This window comes from Gaeumannomyces tritici (genome assembly GCF_000145635.1).
Source record: "Gaeumannomyces tritici R3-111a-1 unplaced genomic scaffold supercont2.26, whole genome shotgun sequence".
Taxonomy (NCBI): Eukaryota; Fungi; Ascomycota; class Sordariomycetes; order Magnaporthales; family Magnaporthaceae; genus Gaeumannomyces; species Gaeumannomyces tritici.
Genome location: NW_008804570.1, coordinates 1 through 19,032, shown reverse-complemented (window position 1 = coordinate 19,032; position 19,032 = coordinate 1). Strand labels below are relative to the sequence as shown.

Here is a 19,032-nt window from a genome sequence, read left to right as displayed (position 1 = left end):
GGGCTGCCGGGCGGCGCCCGGGCGGCTGCGCCGGGCCACTACGTCGCGCCCGCGGCGGCCCGCCGCCTCGTCGAGGCCTACTACTGCCGGCCGCAGTTCGCGGGCGTGGCCGTGTGGGACGCCACGTACGCCGCCGCGTCGCAGCCCTTTTACGCCTCGGTCAAGGGCGCCCTCGCGCGCGCGAGCGCCGACCGCAGGCTGCGGCAGTGTCCTCCGGTGCGCAGGCAATCTTGACGGCTTGTGAAGAAACGCGTCTCCTCCCCGCCCCCCGCTGACTGCGCGACTCATCCCTTCTCGTCCCCAGGAACCGAAGCCCGCAGCTGCTTCATCCGTGAATACGGGAGCCTGTGGCATGTCGCATCCCAAGTGCCCAAGCTGGCTTTGCTGCAGCAGGCATGGATATTGCGGCCAGTCAGCCGCGTATTGTGGTGCTGGATGTCAGAGGGCGTTTGGTATCTGTTCCTAGATTACTACGACAAGGAATGGGTCTGTTGGGTAGGGGATATGAACACGCAACAGATGGCATCAAGATACTCGATAATTGGATATGATATATTGGAGAATATAATCTACTGTTGGGCCACGACGAGGCCGGGAATGTATCCCTCAGATATCATATCGCCGCTAGTCGGGCCCCGACAAGCCATGCCTGATCCATAAACTCTTTTGAGAAACAACAGAAATCACAGGTTGCTTGTCCCCCAAAACTCCCGAGCACGAGGGCAAGGCCGGCACCGCGGCCGTTGCTTTCATGGCTCAACACATGGCCTTTATCTTTGCCCCCTCGCAGCCCTCTGCGCCGTCCAATAACTGCGACTGGCCCCGGGGCCAAGAGGCCGAGTCCCGGAGCTGCCGATCAAGGAAAATCATGAACAAATGAGAATTGGCGATATCGCCGGGTAGTAGATACATTTCTGCGCTCCGCACCTTGGGCCGTCGCGAGGGAAGCGGCCCTGGAAAGAATTATACCAAGAAGGAAGAGAAAAAGAAATGGGTGGATATGTAGATGACCCTTCGCGGGACCAATAAACAAAGGAAAGATAAACGCCGTGTCTATGCAAGAGTGTCATAGTAGAGGTGCGAGGGTGACCCGGCCCGGGGTCGATGCATAGCCTCTCTCTCGATATTAGGAATGACTCCTCAGGAGGGCCAAATCGCTCTCAGGCGCCGCCCAAGACCACACATGGGCGGCTGAGGAGTCATTGGGAGTAGGTAGAGGGGGTGGGTATATATGATATAATATGGTGGTTAAGACGCCAAGCGGAGAGCGCGCATCAGGGGAAGTCTCGTCGGTCGCTGGGATCTCTCGGCGGCTGGTATGGCTGGTGTCTCCTGCCGTCCTCGCCCCGGGAAGCGACCCACTCGGCGTTGCCGCTCTGACGACCAGGTTGCTCTGCAGGCACCTTGGTGTCTTCGGACGCGGACCCGGAGCCGGCACGGCCGGAGCCCGAGCCAGAGGCAAACCCGGTGGGGTTGGGGACCAGACGGGTCACGGCCTGTGCGATGGAGTTGACGACGTGCTGACGCAGCTCTCGGTCCTCCCTGGAGTCCTCCTTCTCTAGATGGAATCGTTCCTCCTTGCCCATGTTGGCTCGTCGGATATTCTTAATCTCCTGCATGATGTAGAGCATCACCTCCTCCGGGCACTTGTTCCTCTCGAGCGAGTACTCGCTTTTGCGGACGTAGCGTCGCGTCACGTCGGTGGCTCCGTCGATAGAAAATGCCACGCAATACGACATCTTCTTGCCCCAACCCTCAGTGTAGAGACGGGGATTGTCCCAGGCCTCTTCGCAGGCGTCGACGTGGATCCATCGCTTCTGATGCTCCGAGTATATTTCGGTCCAGACATGGTCTTCCTGGTTCCACACCCAGCGCACACGGCTGCCCACGGCGCGGCATAGCATGCTGAAGCAGTTTGCCCACTCGCCGCACCGGCCACGCCGTGTCTGAAGTAGCCTCCAGACATCGCTGTAGCGAGGAAAACGCTCATAGGCGCCACATTCGGCATTCGAGCAGCGGTAAAGCTCCACCAGTAGGGCACCACACGCATTCTCTTCGGGAGTCGGCGCCGTCTTGCCATGCCCCGTGGTTGGTGACATGCACATTGGACATGGCGGGTTGTTGATCCAAGTAAAAAAAGACCGCTTAAACCACCTTTATGAGAAGCAAGTCAGCCAACCGTCCAGCTTCCAACAAGGCAGTCTATGAGACTGTCGTAGCAGACAGGATGTATAAAGATCAACATACCTCAAGAGCGCGCGGATGACGCAATCCTGATACCCCCACTCGGGCGAGGATCCGTCTCCCAAGCTCTCGGCCTGGGCCTGAAGCACTTGTGCCTCCTCCTCGGCCTCGCCGTAGATGCGATCCAGCGGGATGACCTGTAGCGCCTCGTCTAGGAGGCCAGGGTTTTCGTACTTTGTTGGGGTTGTCGACAGAGTGATCAAAAGATTTCTAAATTTTTGAGACTCCTTATCGCTAGCGGCGGGAGGTGTTGGTATCAAGGGGAGATTCCGTAATGACGAGTATGAAGGTGGTGTTGCACCGGCCTGGTTGGCATGTGACGTTGACGGACGCGACGACGAGGGGGAAGAGAAGCCGGGACCGGGTGCCGGGCTGCCGTCTCTAGACGCCGGGGAGTCCTGGCGGGACCGAGATCGATCGAGCTCGTTCAGGCGCTTGTTCCGGAGCAGTCGCTCAAATCGCAGGCGCAGGTCCTTAGCCCACTCCTCGCCATACTCGTCGCCACGCGGCCCGGAGCCATCCTGATCCGAGGCCATCGCACCAGCGGGGGATTCGTGCAGGTTCGGCGGGATTGCGTCTCGCCGCGAGACTGTCGGCCCGTCTGTCGTCGGGGTCGGGTCGGGTTACTCTGTTCCGATCGGATATCGCCGCCGACTGATGATCGCTCAAGAATATGCCCGAGTGGCTTGTATGACGCACACGTGTACGGGCGCGGGCGCAAAAACACAGGCACAAGCACACGCACAGGCACAAGAACACACCCGCAAGACCTATGTCCCCGTGTTCCCTCCCGGTCTTGGGTCCTCCCTCGCGTTCACTCCAGCTGGCGGGCCACACGGGTTGCCGAGATTGCTGGTGGTGGTGGTGTGCCACGGGCTGTTGGTTGGTGTTGGTCGCAGGACTGGTGATGTATCGCGCGGGTTGGGGTCTTGGATTGTCGACCAGGTATGTTTATCGACAGGGGGGCAAGCGCGGTCGGCAGCAAGCACTGCGACGGTCGCTAAGACGACGGGCGACCGAGGATGGACGGCGGCGATGACGGCAAGCGAGTGCAGCGGCCAGGTGTAGGCGCTGTGTAGAAATGGCCGGCAGCAGAGAAGGGGGAGGAGGATTCGGGGGGTGGGAGAGGAAGAAGAGCGGATTGACGGCACGGGAGGTGGATAATAGACGGCTCAAGGAGCCCTAGAGGTCGTAAAGGCTAGAGAGGGCGACGCAGCACCCCCCTGGCCCTGTTGCGTACGTCGGGCGAGAGAAGATTTGGCAGCAGTCGAGGGCAGAAAGGTACCATCCGGGCCCGGGCGACAGCGCAATTGGTGGGGGCTGTGGTCTTGAGTGACAAGAGAGACGAAGCGCAAACGTAAGCCATGGGCGGGAGGGGGAAAGCAAGCCGATCCACTTCGTCGTGAACGCGCGTCGTGGGCCAGCCGAGCCAATGGGACGTCGAGGCCGCGGGTGGATCCGACTAAGTGTCGACTGCGCCATCAACTGCGAGTCCCAGATGGGCCCTCCCCCAGGTCCAAGGCCAGCAGAGGTACTCGGTACCGTGGCGGAATGCCCTTTTGGGCTGCGAGGGTGCACGGCCTCCCCTATCCGCACGGCCTGCTCGCACTGGCAGCCGCCTGGCCTCGCAGCGCCTGGCAGCCGTCGTGCGCTGCTTCCAGAAGCTCCAGGCCGTGGTCGGCACGATGCAGCTGACCTCCAGCGCCAGCCAGAGCCCGTGCCTGGCCTGGTCTCTGCTACCTGATGCCCAGCCAGGCCGGGCCGCCGAATGGGGATGAGCCCACCTTGGCCCCTCACTTTCTTGCAGCTGGATGCCGTTTCTGCCGGCCTAGACTCACATTGAATTGAGGCCTCGGGATAAGGCATTCTGCATTCCGTCGCTGCCTCTCTTTGCACGCACCGCATTGGAGACTTGCACCACCAGCCAGCAGAACCAGACTTTTGCCCGCCCGCCCAACTTCTAGGTATGACAATAAATGCCAGTTCGGGCACGTGGCATATAGCTCCCCGTCGCCCTTCTCTTGGTTCGGACAAAATAAGACGAGAGGCAGCAAAAAAAAAAAAAAAAAAGAGGAGAAAATTAAAGTTGAGGCTCTGTAGGCGCTCCGTCACCATACCTCTAGGGATGCCCCAAAATTGCCAGCGCTCTTTGCTTTCATTTCTACCGCCCGAGTCATATCGGCTCGAGAGACCTGGACCTGGTCTCCTTTTAGCGCCCCTTTCTTATACCTATCCACCTAGGTATATATTGCATCCCTCGTCCCCGCCGTGGCCGACGTGATGCAATTATGCCCCCAGATCCGTCCTTTGTCTACCCGTCAACCCTACCCAGCAGCGAACCTCCCTGATTTCCCTCCGCGCACCAGGGGGAGAAATGATGGCAAGGGTACCGCAAAATCCGGCGGAGCCTCCAGTGCCGTGTGCCGAAAGCAATGACGGCCAGCCCAGGTGTTGCTGCATGTGCCTGCTGCCATCAACACATAGAAAAAGGCCGACATTGGTCTCCCACCCCAAACGACCCCCACCACGACGACGACGACAGGGGGGTGTGGCCACCGCTACCACTCGTTTCATTCGGGGATGCGAACAAGACGCAGACGGTGCAGCACCGGGCTTCGGTCGCTGCAGCAAGTTTGCTTGTTGGTTGGCAGGCAGGGAATTTGTGGGGATGCCGATAACGATAGGTATCCGCAACGCGTGGCCCCCAGACCATGGATGGCGACTGAGCACACTTTTGGCGAGTGCATCACCACACCCAAAAAGTCCCTGCTGTGTGCGCCCTGCCCAAGACATTGGCTCGCGAAGAACCCCCCAGGGCAAACAAAGCCGGGCGGTGAACAGGTCTACTGCCACGCGGGCCCGGAAGCCAATGCGAAACATGCTGACCCTTCAGTGTCTGGTCCGAGGCTGGGAGGTGGAGGGTACTTTGGCAATGGCTGATCAGAGGCGGCTGTACGCGTCACGTGGGACATTTAGGCCGCCCACAGCACGCGGCAGTCGCCTCAATCAGCGAGGGGGCAAATGAGGGATCGCGGGCTTTGCGTGGCACCGCGGCTGGTCTGTCTGGTGGTATCGGAGGATCGTGAACGGGTCATCCTGACACCAGGTAGATAGCCGTGTCGATCCTTTACGGATTCAAAGAGCCCTGCGCCGCGGTGGTGGCGGATTCGATCACCTTTTTTTTTTTCATTCTCTCCGTTCTGCTGGAGGAGCTCCCATCCTGGACGGCGGCCACGAATGGCCTCCCTAGACCCCGAGTTGAGAGCAAGTCCGTCCACCCCAAGTTTGTCAAGCGCCGCACCCAGGGGGGGTGAGCGCATCGTTTGATAGTCCGTGGGGATTGCGTGGCCCAGTCCACCATGTCCGCCCTCTTGCGCGTTGCCACCTTGGCCGACCCCTGGTTCTGGATTACGCACTGACGGCCGCCTACTGGCAGACGCAAACAGAGGGATCACGGGAATCGTGAAGTCAAGACAAAAAAAAGAAGTGGAAATAATTGAAAACAATCATGATGATAAAGTAAAAAGGGACCGATCCGTTCTCACAGGCTTGCTCGAGGTACCACTTCCATCATTTGACGAGATTGAAGGGAGGTGCAGTGCAGCCGCGGCTTGGAGAAAAAAAACGCCCGCCCATATCCCGAAGCGTCGTTTCTTACAGATAGCCTTTTCGGGCCCTTTTCTGACATCCATGGCTTGTGTGCGGTTGTAGCACCTGACGACAGACACGTCCCCCATTACCATCTTACCCCCAAGCAAGATCCGCAGGCAAAAAAAAACCAAAAAAAACCAAAAAAAAACGGCCTCACCCCCAGGTATCCCCCCCCGCGGGCGCTGACGCATCTGGACCAGTGCCAAGCCAACGCAAACCAAGCAGCTTTCTGCGGGAGGGGGGACCTGCTGGCTCCCGGCAGCGTGTTCCCAACCAACTGTCCGTGTCGTAGCAAGGCCCCGGAAAGCGTATACGGCGCAGTGCCAGCCGGGGCGGACGCGCGTCTTTGAACCCTCCCCATCCCACAAAGATACATCATGTACATACATGACGCCGCTGCCGCACGCTCGTTTTGGTCTCAAAGCTTCTCGAATGACTTGCTGCATCCCTGCCGCTGCCGCCGTCCGTGTGCTTCCCTTCCTTTCTGTCTCTCTTCTGTCCTGCTTACGCTGTAGCTCTCCTCCTCCCACCCATCGTTTTGTGTTTCTCGGCCGGTTTGCCCTGTTGTCCGTGTTTAATTGGATCGCCATCCTGGCACGCCGAGAGACGGACAGACTTCCATCCCGGGAATCGACCCGTGTAGGCACAATCGGGCTGCGGACGGGTCATCCGACCACATGGCCATGGGGAAAGGGCAACGCGAGCCGGTGGGGTTTGTCTGTCTTTCTGGCGGGTAAGAGATGAGCCGTTTCCGACTCTGGCCTGGAGAGCAGGACCGCGCGGTTGCCTTCAGAAGCCTCGCAACCCCCCCGGCCCTGGGCCAGGGAAACAAACCGTAGATGTTGCTCTTGTTTCCAAACCTTGGCACCAGATCGGAAGTAGCTTATTAGGGCAAACGTAGTGACGGAAGAGGTGCATGCCGAAAGGGTGGTTGATACATAGATAGACAGATAGATGACGCTCGGTCTGCTTTATTTTACATCTGGCCCTGGATAGCCTCGATGCCTCCATACCTAAGTAGGTACATGTCCTGCCCCGGCAAGCCTGGGCTTATCTGACTGACCCTTGATCATCAAGGTTAGGCTCGAGAAGTCCTGTCGTCTCTTTCGCTGTCTGTCACATACCTCGGAGGTAGCACATCCCAGAGCGGCCGCTCGATAAGGGCCATCTCTAGGTGGCGCTGCCGGGCGGCCCCTGACGCGGACGCAGCAGCTAACGACTCCAGAGGAACAGCACCTAATATCGGGCGATATTTGAAAGTGTGCCAAAATCCCACGCCCCTGGTTTTCTCTTTAGCCTCCTCCTCGTCGGCGACGCGACCGGCCCGCATGGCCTGGAGCTCACCGCCGTCAGACTCGTCGTCTTCGTCGTGCTCCAGTGCATCGAGCCGAGCCTCGTCCGCGTCATCCATCTCCATCTCGACCCACTCTGTTGTTCGTCCATTGTCTGCGGACACCGCCTTCTGCACCTTGAGCGAATCGAGACAGCCTGTGCCCATCCGGCCTCCAGCTCCGCTCGTGTTGTTGTCTCGCTTCCTCTTCATTCCTTGCTTGGGGTGGTCAGGTTCCCGGCCCTGTTGATTCTCCAAGGGCAGGTCCTGGGACAGGTCGAACATGAAAAGCGAAGAGAGGCCATAGAGCCACACCCTTGAGCCTTGCCACAAAGCGCCCTTGATGAGGTCCCGGCTGGAGCGGAAGGCTTCCGGGAATTGGGGATATCTGTTCCGGCGTGACCACGGAATCAAGGTCCCGCCGACGGCGTCAAAGACCAGTAGTCGTGACGTACTTGTGACGGCCAAGAGTTCGTAAGCACGAGGTGTGGTGTCCTGTGCCGCCGGGCCCTTCGGGACGTCGCCCGAAAACGACAAGACGGTTGCGGCACTTGGAAGTTTCGGGATTAGAGAGGCCTTTGGATTACGAATCCATGCGCCGCGGGGGACACGCGCCGCGCTCTCGTCGTCAGAAGAGTCGTCAGTCGAGGAGTCGTGAGACCGAGACAGGTCGGCCAACGCGTCATCGCCACCCTCCACATCCTGCCCGTCAACGCCGCCCCGCACAAGCCATGTATCTACGTAGCCGGCCAGGTCCGCCGTCGCGAGCATCCGGCTATCTGGCGAAAAGGCAACATGTGAGATGCGTCTGCTGTACGTGCCCACCCATGAGAGAGATGCCAGCTGCGCGGCTTCGCGATGCAGTCTCCTCAGCCGCTGTCGATCAGAGCCGTGATGAATGCAGAACTCCCCAGTAGACGGCTCAATCGCAGTCTTGAGGACCATCAGCTCGCTACCTTCGCGCACCAGACAGATCCATTTCCCATTAGGGGATACCCGGGAAAGTGTTGCGCCCAGGTTTGCGACGCTTTCAGGCAAGGTTATTCTGGTGACCCGGAGCTCCTCTCTGGCGGAAATGGATGACTCGAAGTCCAGCTGGAACAATTTGAGCTCGGCTGCCGTAGATACGACCAAGAGGGATCCGTTGCTGCTAACGGATGCGGACGTGATGTCCGAGTTGCCCTTGATCAGCATCCTCTTGAGGGCCTTGGGAGGCTGTGATCCCTCGAGCTCGCCGTCGAGACCAACAGGGTCCGGTGTGCGTTCTGGCAGCCTCCAGATCTGGATCTCTCTGCCCCACCAGCTTACGACGACACGGGCCTCTGGTGCGCTCGCCACGGGAACAGCCTGCGGCAAGTGCGGCAGCGTCCTGTGGTTTTCCAGTCCTGCTTCCCTGAGGGGGATGACAATAGGGCAAGCATCAGAGCCTGGCGAATTTAAGTATTAGCTGCGTGGCCATAGAATACCGAAAATCGTCGATGCAATAAAGCAACAGGTGAAAATGGCTAGCGTTCTTACCTCCAGAGACAATAACGCTCATTCCTCTACCCTCGAATGCGGCCATGGCCTTGACATCGTGGGCGTGGTATCTCCGATGGAAGACCTTGGCCCAGCGGGCGTTCTGACTAGACATACGCTTATACAAGACGGTCTTCTTGTCCATGCCGCCGCTGACAATAGCGGAGCCATTGGCGCTGACTGACAGACTCAGGACGTCTTGGCTGTGGCTCTGAATGCGCTGGGCCTGTGTGTACGTCTTGCCGTCCCATATACAGACCTGGCCGGTCGAGTCTCCGGAGACGATGTCGCCGTTTGGCAGCGCCTTGACGCACCAAACGATGACATCCTTGGATCCGCCTGCGAGGTCGCGACCAAGCGTCATCTTCCGGACCACAGAGCCGTTCCTGACATCGTAGACCCGTATGCTAGCGTCGGAACACCCGACCGCGACGATGTGGCGGGACTGGAAGGCGATGCTGACGAAGTGGATCTTCTTGGACGGTGACTTCACCAGGATTCTCTGGAGGCGTAGGTCATCGTCTTCTATCGAGTACAGGACCAGGCAACCGTCACCGGTGCCGGCCACCAGGCGGTTTGGACTCTGGCCCTGCGGGGCAGGCTGGAGCCCGAGGCACCATATATCGCCGTGCTGGCCGCTGGCATGTTTCCGCGCCTTGCCCTTGGCCAGATCCCACTCGGTCACGGTCGGGCCGCCGCCGATGCTGAAGAGCCTAGACTTCCCGAAAGCGATGCCGCCGTCTGCGAGCGGCTCGTCGCGCTCCGTGGCCCAGACGAGGGCGTCGACTTTGCGGCCCATGCCGCCGTGGATTATGACCTCCTGGTGCCAGGCGCCCTCCAGGGGGTCCCAGATCTCGATGTCGCCATTCTCCCTGCCGACGGCCAGGCGGATGGGGATCTGCTTCTGCGCCTTGTCGGCAGCAGAGATATAGGGGCGGTTGAAGGCGAGGCTGTTGATCGACGACGTCGGAAACGGAACGAAGCGGCACCGATGGATGTCCATGGCGCCGGCGCTCGGTGCGATGGCGCTTATTGGTAGAAGAGACAGGCGATCTCGAGGTTCGCTACCGTCAGTCTTGTGTCACGGTTATTGAGTTGGTTGCGAGGGGTGCATGCGCACAATGGCTCAAGGGGAGCTCGGCGATTTACGTGGTCGGTCGACGCCGTTAGTCGCAACCTGGAGCTTTCATAAGCTATGGTCGCGACTTGGTTTTTTTTTTTTCTGCCGTCTCGTTATCGGGTCTATTCTGAGGGGCGATAAGACCCTGCGCTACGCCAGGCGGGCCCACTCGGCTCCCGCGCCCGGGTTTTGGCCCCGCAGTCGGCTGGGCCCAGCTCTTTGGTCGCTCATAACGCCGCCAAAATATGCTCCCTGTCGGAATGACACACATCGTGCTCCCCTCTCTGTCCTAACCCCGGGCATTTTACCCAAGAGGTGCTTCCCTAGGGACCATCCGCCATCTCCTTGCTCTGATCAGCAACATATGCCCATATGACCACCCGTCCAAACAGGCATTCGCGCATATTTGCCGAATCACAAAGGGTTCTAGACGCCCTGCAGCACGGCACGAGACGGCGCGAGACGGGACTTGCTGGCAGCATAGGTAGTTGCCAGCCACAATGCCCCAAGTCCGAACGCCGCTCGAGCGACGGCCAGTTTATTGGTCGTCATGGACGGCACCATGAGCGCTGCGCCAGCCTCCGCACCCTCAATTGAGGTTGGGACGGGGGAAATGAAGTGGTGTGTTTGGTTGCATGCGAGGGACTTGTGTTAGCATCGGCCACTGTGCCAAACAGCGCCCGCAAAACCAGCGCTTCTAAACAGCTGATAGGCGGGCCTTGGCAGCATGCACCCCTTTAACAGCCCGTGACGGGTTTTGTTTGCTAATGAATGGCTTCTTGGATGGCCGCACCAAAAACACGCCCCGATACTAGGTCTGATAAGGCTTACGGTCGTATTTGGTGTGGGCGAGTGCTACCCCCACCCCGGGCGGCCTCGATAGGGGCCGCCAAGCTGGCCTCCCCGATGGCCCCGATGGCTCACAGCTCGTGGCAGTAGCCTCTCCTTCTTTCAGGCAGCGACTCTCGCGGCAGACGCTGCCTTTTCTCCCATTTGATAGAATCGATAGGTTGCTGTTGCTTTTTGTGGCTTTCGGTGTGCTGTTGGTTCTAGCCCGAACCGTGGGCACTTCTTTTCGATGCGGTAGCTGGGAGCTATGATACCTGGCATTAGCCTAGAACACCATCCCCCGCTCACACAGATCCCGTCTGCCGCCTATCTCAGAGCGCATATCGGTCTTGTCTTACAACCATGCAGGTGTCTCGCCTGCCGTTACATTGTCCTGCAGGGACGAGATAGTGGGAGGCAATGAATATTTTCGGACCGCACCAATACTTGACGCTCACTAGCCAGCATCGCATGATTATCCGCTAGCACAGGCCTGGCGGGATCTAAATGCGAGCGAGCTCGGGTTGCACAGAGGTGCATCGGAGCGGCTCAGGGTGAGGTAGCGTCTCATAGGGTGAATATGTCTCCTTGCACTAATGGACGGGACTCTGTTGCCACCCTAGCACTTGATGACTGGCACTGCATTGCAGCGCATAAGGTGGTGCGCGACCGCTATCTATCCCGTATGTCACTTGTCGTTTGCTTATAACCTCGATAGCTACCCGGTCGCATTGAGGTCTTTCCTCTGCGGCTATTCCTAGCAGCTAGCCTGCCGTGGAACAGCTCTCGACGTTGTCATAGAGCCGATTTCAACAACGATCATATACTTAATCTAGTGTTTACCGCCTATTTTATATCCCAGTATAACACATTGACCTTTCCCGTCTTGCTGCCTTATCCATTCAAGTCCCTTCTTCACTATCGGTCCACCAACTTGCCAGCTAACGCGAGCGGCTTAGACTGCCCATGGTGGTTATGCCTCTTGTGGTTACCATGGCAAGATTTGGAACACTATTCAGGCATGGTGGTGTCAGAGTACAAGGGGATGGAGGTGACCAGGCCGAGGATGAGACGGTTGCTGCCATCCGGGACGGCGTCGTCGTCAATGCCTCTGGGCACAAGGACCAGCTCAAGAGACAGTACAGCCTGTTGACTGTATGTGGGACCGCAATGACCGTCGATAATGCCTGGGCTGCTTTGGGCTCGTCGTATTCAATCTCTATCCGTTAGTTCTCGGTCGACCCCTACATGACATGACGGCAGCGACGCCGGACCCGGCCAGTTAGCTCACAGCGGTATGCGCAGTCAACGGCGGACCTCCCGGCCTGATATTTGGCCTCGTAGTCGCAGCCTTCTATTATTCCTTTATCGGATTGAGTCTAGCCGAGGTAGGACATGTTGGGAGCCAACGGGCCCTTGCCAGCCCGCATCTCACAACCCTCACTGACGTCCAACCACCCCCGCGCAGCTGGCATCGTCAGTGCCGACCTCTGGTGGTGTGTACCACTGGGCAACCATTGCCGGAGGGCCAAGATGGGGCAGAATCTTGGGGTTCTTCACCGGATGGATCAACTTCTACGGCTGGATGTTCGATCTGGCAGCCCTTTTGCAGATCGCGGGCAACATCGCGACCAGCATGTATGCCGTCTACCACGGAGACACGTACGAGCCGTGGCCGTGGACCGTCTACGTGGCCTACCTGGCCGTGCTCTGGACCTCGACCTTCATCGTCATCTTCGCCAACCGCATCGTTCCTGCGAGCCAGAGCCTCGGCATGTTTGTGGTGCTGTTCGGCGGCATCGCCACCATCGTCGTGCTCGCCGTCATGCCCAGCAGACACGCCTCTAGTTACTTCGTCTGGGGCTCGTTCGACGAGAACAACAAGACGGGCTGGCCGAGTGGCGTCGCGTTCCTGCTCGGCGTGCTGAATGGAGCCTTCACCGTCGGCACGCCCGACTCGATATCCCACATGGCCGAGGAGCTCGCGCACCCGAAGAGGGATCTACCCAAGGCCATTGGCGTGCAGATCGGCAGCGGCTTCCTTTGTATGTGCTCAGCTACAGCCTGTCACAAGACAAAAGCCCACTAAATTGCACTTATATAGTATGAGAGCTGACGGTTTGTTGCTCGTTATGTAGTTGCGTTCGTCTTTGCGGTGACCCTGTCATACGCCACCACAGATCTGGATGCGCTGCAGGACGGATTCAACAGCTACCCCCTGGCAGGGATATATGCACAGGCAACCGCGAGCCCGGACGGGACACTGAACAGGGGCGCCACGTTTGGTCTCTTGTTCATCCTCATCACGTCGCTTTTCCTATGCTGCATCGGCACGCTCGTCACTGTATGTATTGCCCCTTCACCATCAACCCTAACTGAAGCCAGGGCTTGTCTGACCAGATCAACCCTAGAACTCCCGGCTCTATTGGTCCCTTGCACGAGACAATGCCGTCCCGCTCTCTGGCGTGTTCGGCCATGTCAACGAGAACCTGAGCTGCCCTGTTGCCGCGACGCTGTTTGTAGGTATGTGGAACCGCCAGCCGCCCGTCTGTCAGACATTGAGGTGATGGGAATCCGAGCTGACCTGTGACGAACCGGCATCAGCCGTCGTTGCGACTGGGCTTGGGGCCATCCCTCTAGGAAGCTCTACTGCCTTCCTCAGCCTCACGGGCTCATTCATCATCTTGACGACCGTGTCATACGCGATCCCTTTCCTGGCCAACCTGATGTCCGGGCGGAGGAATTTCCCTCCTGGCCCCTTCCACCTGGGCAGGTTGGGCGTCCCAATCAATATCACGGCCGTGATATTCATCACGCTATTTGACATTCTATACTGCTTTCGTGAGTCACACATATCCCCGACCTCTTGAAATTTGAAACGAAGCAGTGAGAGAGGCCGTCGCGCAAACGCGCATATCCAAAGCCACCCGTCAGCTGACCCCTCGATCCCTGCTTGCAGCATACCTCGTGCCCACAACGGCTGAGTCCATGAACTACAGCAGCGTGATCCTGGTGGGGACGGTCATGGTGACGGGCATCTGGTGGCTCATCCACGCCCGGGAGAACTATCCTGGGCCCAAAGTCCTGCAGCTGTACATTCACGCCGAAGGGAGCGACGATCAGGTCGCTAACAGGGTGGTGACGGAGAAAACGAGGGAGCCGGACCTGGTGGGAGGGTACAAGAGGTAGGGGTGGCTGAGGGGGGCACCACGGCAAGAGTTGGGGTGGCTGAAGGCCATGCTGTCTCGGCCTTTCAGAGGTGGCAGGCACCTGCAGGGCGGCGGGCTGACAGGTGGCCGGAGTGGGCATCGGCATGGGTGAGCAGATCTCTCGACCCACTCGGGCGACGACGAGGTTGATGCCTCCCTTTGCCGCCAGTAAGCCAGCGTGTGAGCACAGCAAGAGGCGGGCAGTGCAGGAATGGGATCGGACCCTCAAAGGATGCACGGTGTGTAGAAGAAAAGAAAAATAGTCCACCGAAGCGAGGAAACAAGCGTGGCGTTGAAGATCCGTGCCTATGGGCCGTGGGTGCTTTGCCATGGCGAGGCGATCGCGGGAGATGGTGCCACTTGCGTGACACTGGAACAGCAACAGGAAAAAATAAGGCAAGGCTCAACCAGAACATCCCATGAACCACCTTGACCCTCGATCGTGGATTGGCCACTTGGGGGAAATCGAGATTGGCGGGGTGAGAGGGTTGGTGGCGTGGCAGGCTGGGGAGAGGTTGTGCTTCCTTAGCGCGAGCCGAGGAAAAAAAGAAAAAAAAGGGCCGCCCCCTGAGTGGGTCGCCGCCATGTTTCGCGAGCAAAAAAAAACGCGGGTTCGACACGCGACGGGCTTGTTTGCTCGTTTTAGAGTCGCGTAAAGTGCCCAAGCACAGGCACCAAGCGGGACGTGCGAACCCGGCACGTCCAGGATGCCACCCCTCGAACCCCACATGCCGGGTTCTGGATGAAATGTTTGATGTTTCTTTTTTCGTCCCCTCACGCTCCCGCCATCGCCTCTGCTGGGGCGGGAGAAAAAAAAAAAGAGGTGTGTGTGATAGACATGGTCTCTCTTTTGTTTCCCCCCCTGCCAGGGGACCCCGGCCCCTCTCGATCGTTGTTTGCTGTGCGTACTACCTAGAGAGGTACCTTTGTAGGTACATAACGCGAGTGCTACGTAGGCACGATGATTCCGACGGCGGGAAACTGCGCGCGACGAAACTTTGCAGCAAGAGCGCCGCAGGCTAGTCTAGGGGGGTCTGCGTCAGCTAGATGGATGGAGGATCCCGAGCAGCCCACACATCCGCCGCATCCTTTGGCTTCCTCAACCCTTTCAGAGACGTTGTTGGCCCAGGAATAGGGCGTGGCGGGGCGGCTCCGGCCAAACTTTGACTGTGTACGAATGCCATGTCGAATGGGCAGGCAGGCAGGCAGGCAGGCAGACAGGCAGACAGGCAGCAAGCGCGTTGGCTGCATGCAGGCTGCCCCAGATTTTCCATCCATCTGCCTCGAGCCTGTCCGGCTGCTCAAAGAGGCGTCGACCATGGTAGAGTCATCACATCCGCCCTATGCACATGCCAGCACCAAGCCAGGGAAAGCAGCTCGATGTAAGTATGTAATGTAGGTTGGTTGGCGTGGTTGGATGCTGGGCAGCGGGGCGCTAGGAGCGTGTCGCCATACAACATCGGTCAGGGAGAACTCTGTCCTGTGGTTGGCTGGCTATTTCTTGTGATTGGCGGGTTTCCTGGTGTTTCCTTTCCACGGGTTCCAGGTTGCGGGTTCTGCGCTTTGATCTCCGGACGGGATTTTTTTTTCTTCTCTCTCTCTCTCTTTCGGGCCCGGGATGGACCCGGAAGCGGGCTGAGCGGTAGCAATTTTCTCAATATTGTGCAACGTCTCAGTCGCAAATGTGGGCGCATCTTGCTGCTGCAGTCATACTGTGCAGGCGCGCCGCGCGATCTCCAAGGGTCCGTTGCAGCCGCGGATGCCGTCAGCCGACAGGCGTGTTTGTCTGGCATCGACGTGTGCGCGTTCGGCGTTGCCTGGTCTCAACGACCTACATCCACGCGGAAGTGGATGGTGATGCATGCAAGAGAAAAAAAAAAGTGCCCCAGAAAGCCCGCAGAGCCGCATGCACAGTGAACATTTTCGCTCAATGTTCGTGCCCTTTTTTTCCCCGCTCCTGGATGGACGCTTTGGGCAGTACGTAAGCTGTTTTGCTGTCGACGGGTCAAACCTGCACGGGACTGGATCGTATGTGAGTAACAACACTGTTGGGCGGGAAACGGCCAGGATAGCCGCCTCATCGACCCCCTGGAGCAAACGAAGGCACACGGCGCGGGTAGCCAGTGTGTCAGTCAGGCTCGGCCGAATGGATCATGTGATTGCCCTGCATGCACTTTGCATAGACTTTGAGGCAACCGAGCGAGCCCAGACCCAGTCCGTTGGTAAGTTTGCCGCGCATGCGTTTCCAGAAGGGATGGAAGTTGGCTGTCGTCTGGTATGCACCTAGCCAGAGTGCCAGAGTGAAGACTGTCGTCATGCATTTTTGATCGGCTCAAGCTTCTGTTTCTGGACCCAGCGTCCCCGACGACGGCTTAGGTAAACCCCCACACTGGCCCGGCACTATGGCGTCCACCGTGTGCCCCATCGAAAGTCAGAGAGTGTATATGCACGAATTGAGTCACCAATGTCTGCAGCAGACAGACGGCTGGCATCAGGTGGGAGTGGCCGTCGGCAAGCGTGCGACTCGGGCTGGTCGTGCCCATGCGCTGCCGCCGTTCCATCCAGGTTTCTGATGGGGAAACATGTTGCTTGTTGCGGTGTGACTGTGAGAGCTGCAGCTCACAACCCCGCAGCAGCCAACCAAGCCAGCCAGCCTGCTCGTTGGTGTGGGAGTAGAGCCTGCCGGTATCTGCTGGTGCACGCGCTTCTAAGTGCAGGGCCCCGCTCCGTCTTTGGCGGCCGCTGTCATGGTAGCCTATCTAGGTAGGCAGGCCGGCTTGGATGCCCAACTTGGTACACACCTGCCAAGCATCTCTCCTTGCGTGTTGTGTTGATGTGCCGTAGGGAGGGGAAGTGGCCGGTCGGCCTGCTGGGAGCCCGCGATCTGAGATCTCGATTCCGGAGTCGAGACACCTCCTGTCGGCTCGCAGGGCCAGGACCAGGACCACGCGGGTGGGGCCCAGATACGGTTACGTGCCGAGTCCGATTTTTCCTCATTGTCAACTCTCCATCCTGTCTCGTGGTCACTCGGCCCTCGTCGTCGGCGCGGCCTCACAAATGTCTGCCCGCTTTCTCCATCCGGCAACCCAGGTCGGGCCCACTGCTCTTTTGCGCGAAAGTCAAAATCGCGGTTGAACATGAAAAAGTCAAGAGCCCACATCACTCCCAAGAGCCCCCTTTTTATTGGACCCAGACTCATGGATGGGCGTCGGTTATGCGTGCATGGACGGGCTAGGGCAGGCGGCGCTGTCGCGAGATTTGGCCCCATCATGACACGCATGAATAATTTTGTGCGGTGTAGACATTGTGCTCGTGCTCCCCATTGCCCAGCTTCTCTTCATTTTTCTTCTTCTCGCTTGGCTGGTTCCGTGCCTGTGCTGGTGCTGCTTTGATTTGCTGTCGGGCGGTCCGGGAAATGGGCTGCGGCCAAACGCCTGCTGCCGTGCGTGCGGTTCGCGTCATTGGCCCGCAACAATGGATCGAGCTCGAGTGCTCCGAGATAAAGGCGGAGGACGACACTGGCTGCAAGGACGCTGGCTCCAAGTGCCCGAGGGCCAGCCCAGCCCCCCCAGCCTTCTTGGGCTGGCGGTGCCTTGCTTTTGGGGTGGTATCCGTTGTCCCCATTCGGCAAGGCATAGACTTGGACGAGTGCGAGCTGGTGGGCGCGAGCGGCGGAGTTGCATCCGGATTGAGTGCGAGGTCGGCCGGCCGCCCTCACTTCTTGGACTGAGTAGCATCCGCAGGCACGGAATGCCTGGTCGGTGCGTGCCATGGCACGACGATGCGCGAAACACTGGACGGCTCTGCTAGAAACAACGGCAGCCGAAAGCCAATCCTGTACGTGCCGAGAAGCCAGCCAGGACAAGGTATGTGTGTGCGTGTGTGTGCGGTAGCAACAGGTACACATGCACACCTCTACTACAGTACCACACACACACACACACACACACACACACTCGCGTCTCCAAAACTTGGGTCTGTAGGTCTACGAACAGGTCGGATGGCCAGTCTCAAGCCTCTGGTTGGTAGGCGATCAAGGCGCAGAGAGGTGGTGGGCAACAAACAAAACCAATGCATTACGGTTGCAAGCGGAGGAGCCAACAAACAAACAATAAGACGGCCGATCTCATCTCGGCCATGCCACTCGAAGCTGTCAACAAGTGACAAGACCCAGCCCTTCCCTCGACACAATCGCCATTAGTGAGTGCGTCACCAACGCCTATTGGCTGATGTGTCTTCCAGCTGGCGACGCGAGTACACACCCCCCTGGAAAAAGCCTGGAAGGAGGAGAAGGAGGGGGTTGCGACAGGCCAATGGCCGGCTCGTATTATCTACCCGCATGCTGAACGACGTGATGCCGGCCCTGCTGGACTAGCCTCCTCTTTTATTTCGATTCTTATTTTCTTTTTCCTTTTCGTTTCCATCTTCTCTCGCTGGCTAAGTCCCCACGCCCGGCGACGCCCCACAGCCCAACTCCCTTGCCGAGCTTCTACCCGATGCCTACCCCAGCACACAATAGGGAGCGACACAGGAGGTCGCGGACGGACGGGCGGGAAACGAAATGGAGTGGAACCGTCCTTTGGGTATCGGCATGGATGATGTCGAGCATCCTCCATCCATGTTTGCGCGTCGCCGTGGTGCTGGTGGTGGTCAACGAGTGGCTATCGCGCGCGACAGAGGAGGCCTGCAAGCCCTGCGTAGCTCCAGGCGACCGTGTATCCCTGCCCGCCGCACATTGGCTGGGTTGGGGAGGGCCCGTTCGGGCAGAACAAGCAAGGGGACGATGGGACCAGATGCGCGAAGCTGCATGGTGGTCAGGCTACCAAGTAATACCGCAGGCACTTGAGGCAGGAGGTAATTGCTGCTCACTCTCAGGTTCCCTACGGACACAGTCCGCCCGCATGCGCCTGAGATGGTCGGTTACGACGTATGCAGGCCGCTTTGTCGGCAGGTCAGTCTGCACATGCGTCCCACAGCCAGCCAGCGACGAGCAGGCGGCGCGGCTGCTGACCATGGTCTGAAGTGCATGTTCGTACTGTTTACTGCCTTGGAGTGTGCCCAGCACAAGTAGGGCGGCCCCTCTTCATCGGGGCGGATTTTCCTTTTGTGGTAAGATGGGTGATATGAAGATG

At 58.8% G+C, this 19,032-nt stretch overlaps 7 protein-coding genes across 7 annotated transcripts; 4 read left to right on the top strand and 3 right to left on the bottom strand.

Annotated features, from left to right (window-relative positions):
* Window positions 1-466, top strand: GGTG_13644 (hypothetical protein; the record flags this gene model as incomplete). Its single annotated transcript, XM_009231561.1, has 2 exons — window positions 1-216; window positions 305-466. Coding segments are annotated over 2 exons (378 nt in total), but the record flags the coding sequence as incomplete, so codon positions are not given.
* Window positions 467-520: 54 nt separating this feature from the next.
* Window positions 521-3,510, bottom strand: GGTG_13643 (PNG1). Its single transcript, XM_009231560.1, has 2 exons — window positions 2,248-3,510; window positions 521-2,154 (listed from the first exon to the last, which is right to left on the bottom strand). The coding sequence occupies exons 1-2, from the start codon at window positions 2,778-2,780 to the stop codon at window positions 1,275-1,277; spliced, it is 1,413 nt and encodes a 470-aa protein (XP_009229824.1). The 5' UTR covers window positions 2,781-3,510; the 3' UTR covers window positions 521-1,274.
* A 3,250-nt stretch (window positions 3,511-6,760) lies between these two features.
* Window positions 6,761-9,959, bottom strand: GGTG_13642 (hypothetical protein). Its single transcript, XM_009231559.1, has 2 exons — window positions 8,744-9,959; window positions 6,761-8,652 (listed from the first exon to the last, which is right to left on the bottom strand). Exons 1-2 carry the CDS (start codon window positions 9,744-9,746, stop codon window positions 6,974-6,976), a joined length of 2,682 nt encoding a protein of 893 aa, XP_009229823.1. The 5' UTR covers window positions 9,747-9,959; the 3' UTR covers window positions 6,761-6,973.
* Window positions 9,960-11,429: 1,470 nt separating this feature from the next.
* On the top strand, window positions 11,430-14,614 carry GGTG_13641 (hypothetical protein). The gene is made up of 7 exons (XM_009231558.1): window positions 11,430-11,916; window positions 11,997-12,079; window positions 12,160-12,736; window positions 12,830-13,035; window positions 13,103-13,214; window positions 13,296-13,532; window positions 13,651-14,614. Exons 1-7 carry the CDS (start codon window positions 11,658-11,660, stop codon window positions 13,878-13,880), a joined length of 1,704 nt encoding a protein of 567 aa, XP_009229822.1. The 5' UTR covers window positions 11,430-11,657; the 3' UTR covers window positions 13,881-14,614.
* A 1,860-nt stretch (window positions 14,615-16,474) lies between these two features.
* GGTG_13640 (hypothetical protein) lies at window positions 16,475-17,358 on the bottom strand. The gene has a single exon (XM_009231557.1). The coding sequence runs from the start codon at window positions 17,178-17,180 to the stop codon at window positions 16,656-16,658; it is 525 nt and encodes a 174-aa protein (XP_009229821.1). The 5' UTR covers window positions 17,181-17,358; the 3' UTR covers window positions 16,475-16,655.
* GGTG_13639 (hypothetical protein) lies at window positions 17,316-17,630 on the top strand (the record flags this gene model as incomplete). The annotated part of the gene is made up of 1 exon (XM_009231556.1): window positions 17,316-17,630. One exon carries the CDS (start codon window positions 17,316-17,318, stop codon window positions 17,628-17,630), a length of 315 nt encoding a protein of 104 aa, XP_009229820.1.
* Window positions 17,631-18,132: 502 nt separating this feature from the next.
* Window positions 18,133-18,921, top strand: GGTG_13638 (hypothetical protein; the record flags this gene model as incomplete). The annotated part of the gene is made up of 1 exon (XM_009231555.1): window positions 18,133-18,921. The coding sequence occupies exon 1, from the start codon at window positions 18,397-18,399 to the stop codon at window positions 18,919-18,921; it is 525 nt and encodes a 174-aa protein (XP_009229819.1). The 5' UTR covers window positions 18,133-18,396.
* Window positions 18,922-19,032: the final 111 nt, after the last annotated feature.

What these genes read in the sequence shown, in the direction of transcription:
- GGTG_13643 (XM_009231560.1), bottom strand. Translation starts at nt 2,780, where the DNA reads ATGGCCTCGGATCAGGATGGCTCCGGGCCGCGTGGCGACGAGTATGGC. An exon ending in GTCATCCGCGCGCTCTTGAG is followed by an intron (nt 2,155 to 2,247) that starts GTATGTTGATCT and finishes CTTCTCATAAAG; the next exon opens with GTGGTTTAAGCGGTCTTTTT.
- GGTG_13640 (XM_009231557.1), bottom strand. Translation starts at nt 17,180, where the DNA reads ATGCGTGTCATGATGGGGCCAAATCTCGCGACAGCGCCGCCTGCCCTA.
- GGTG_13642 (XM_009231559.1), bottom strand. Translation starts at nt 9,746, where the DNA reads ATGGACATCCATCGGTGCCGCTTCGTTCCGTTTCCGACGTCGTCGATC. An exon ending in GAGCGTTATTGTCTCTGGAG is followed by an intron (nt 8,653 to 8,743) that starts GTAAGAACGCTA and finishes TAAATTCGCCAG; the next exon opens with GCTCTGATGCTTGCCCTATT.
- GGTG_13641 (XM_009231558.1), top strand. Translation starts at nt 11,658, where the DNA reads ATGGTGGTTATGCCTCTTGTGGTTACCATGGCAAGATTTGGAACACTA. An exon ending in TCGGATTGAGTCTAGCCGAG is followed by an intron (nt 12,080 to 12,159) that starts GTAGGACATGTT and finishes ACCCCCGCGCAG; the next exon opens with CTGGCATCGTCAGTGCCGAC. An exon ending in TGCCGCGACGCTGTTTGTAG is followed by an intron (nt 13,215 to 13,295) that starts GTATGTGGAACC and finishes AACCGGCATCAG; the next exon opens with CCGTCGTTGCGACTGGGCTT.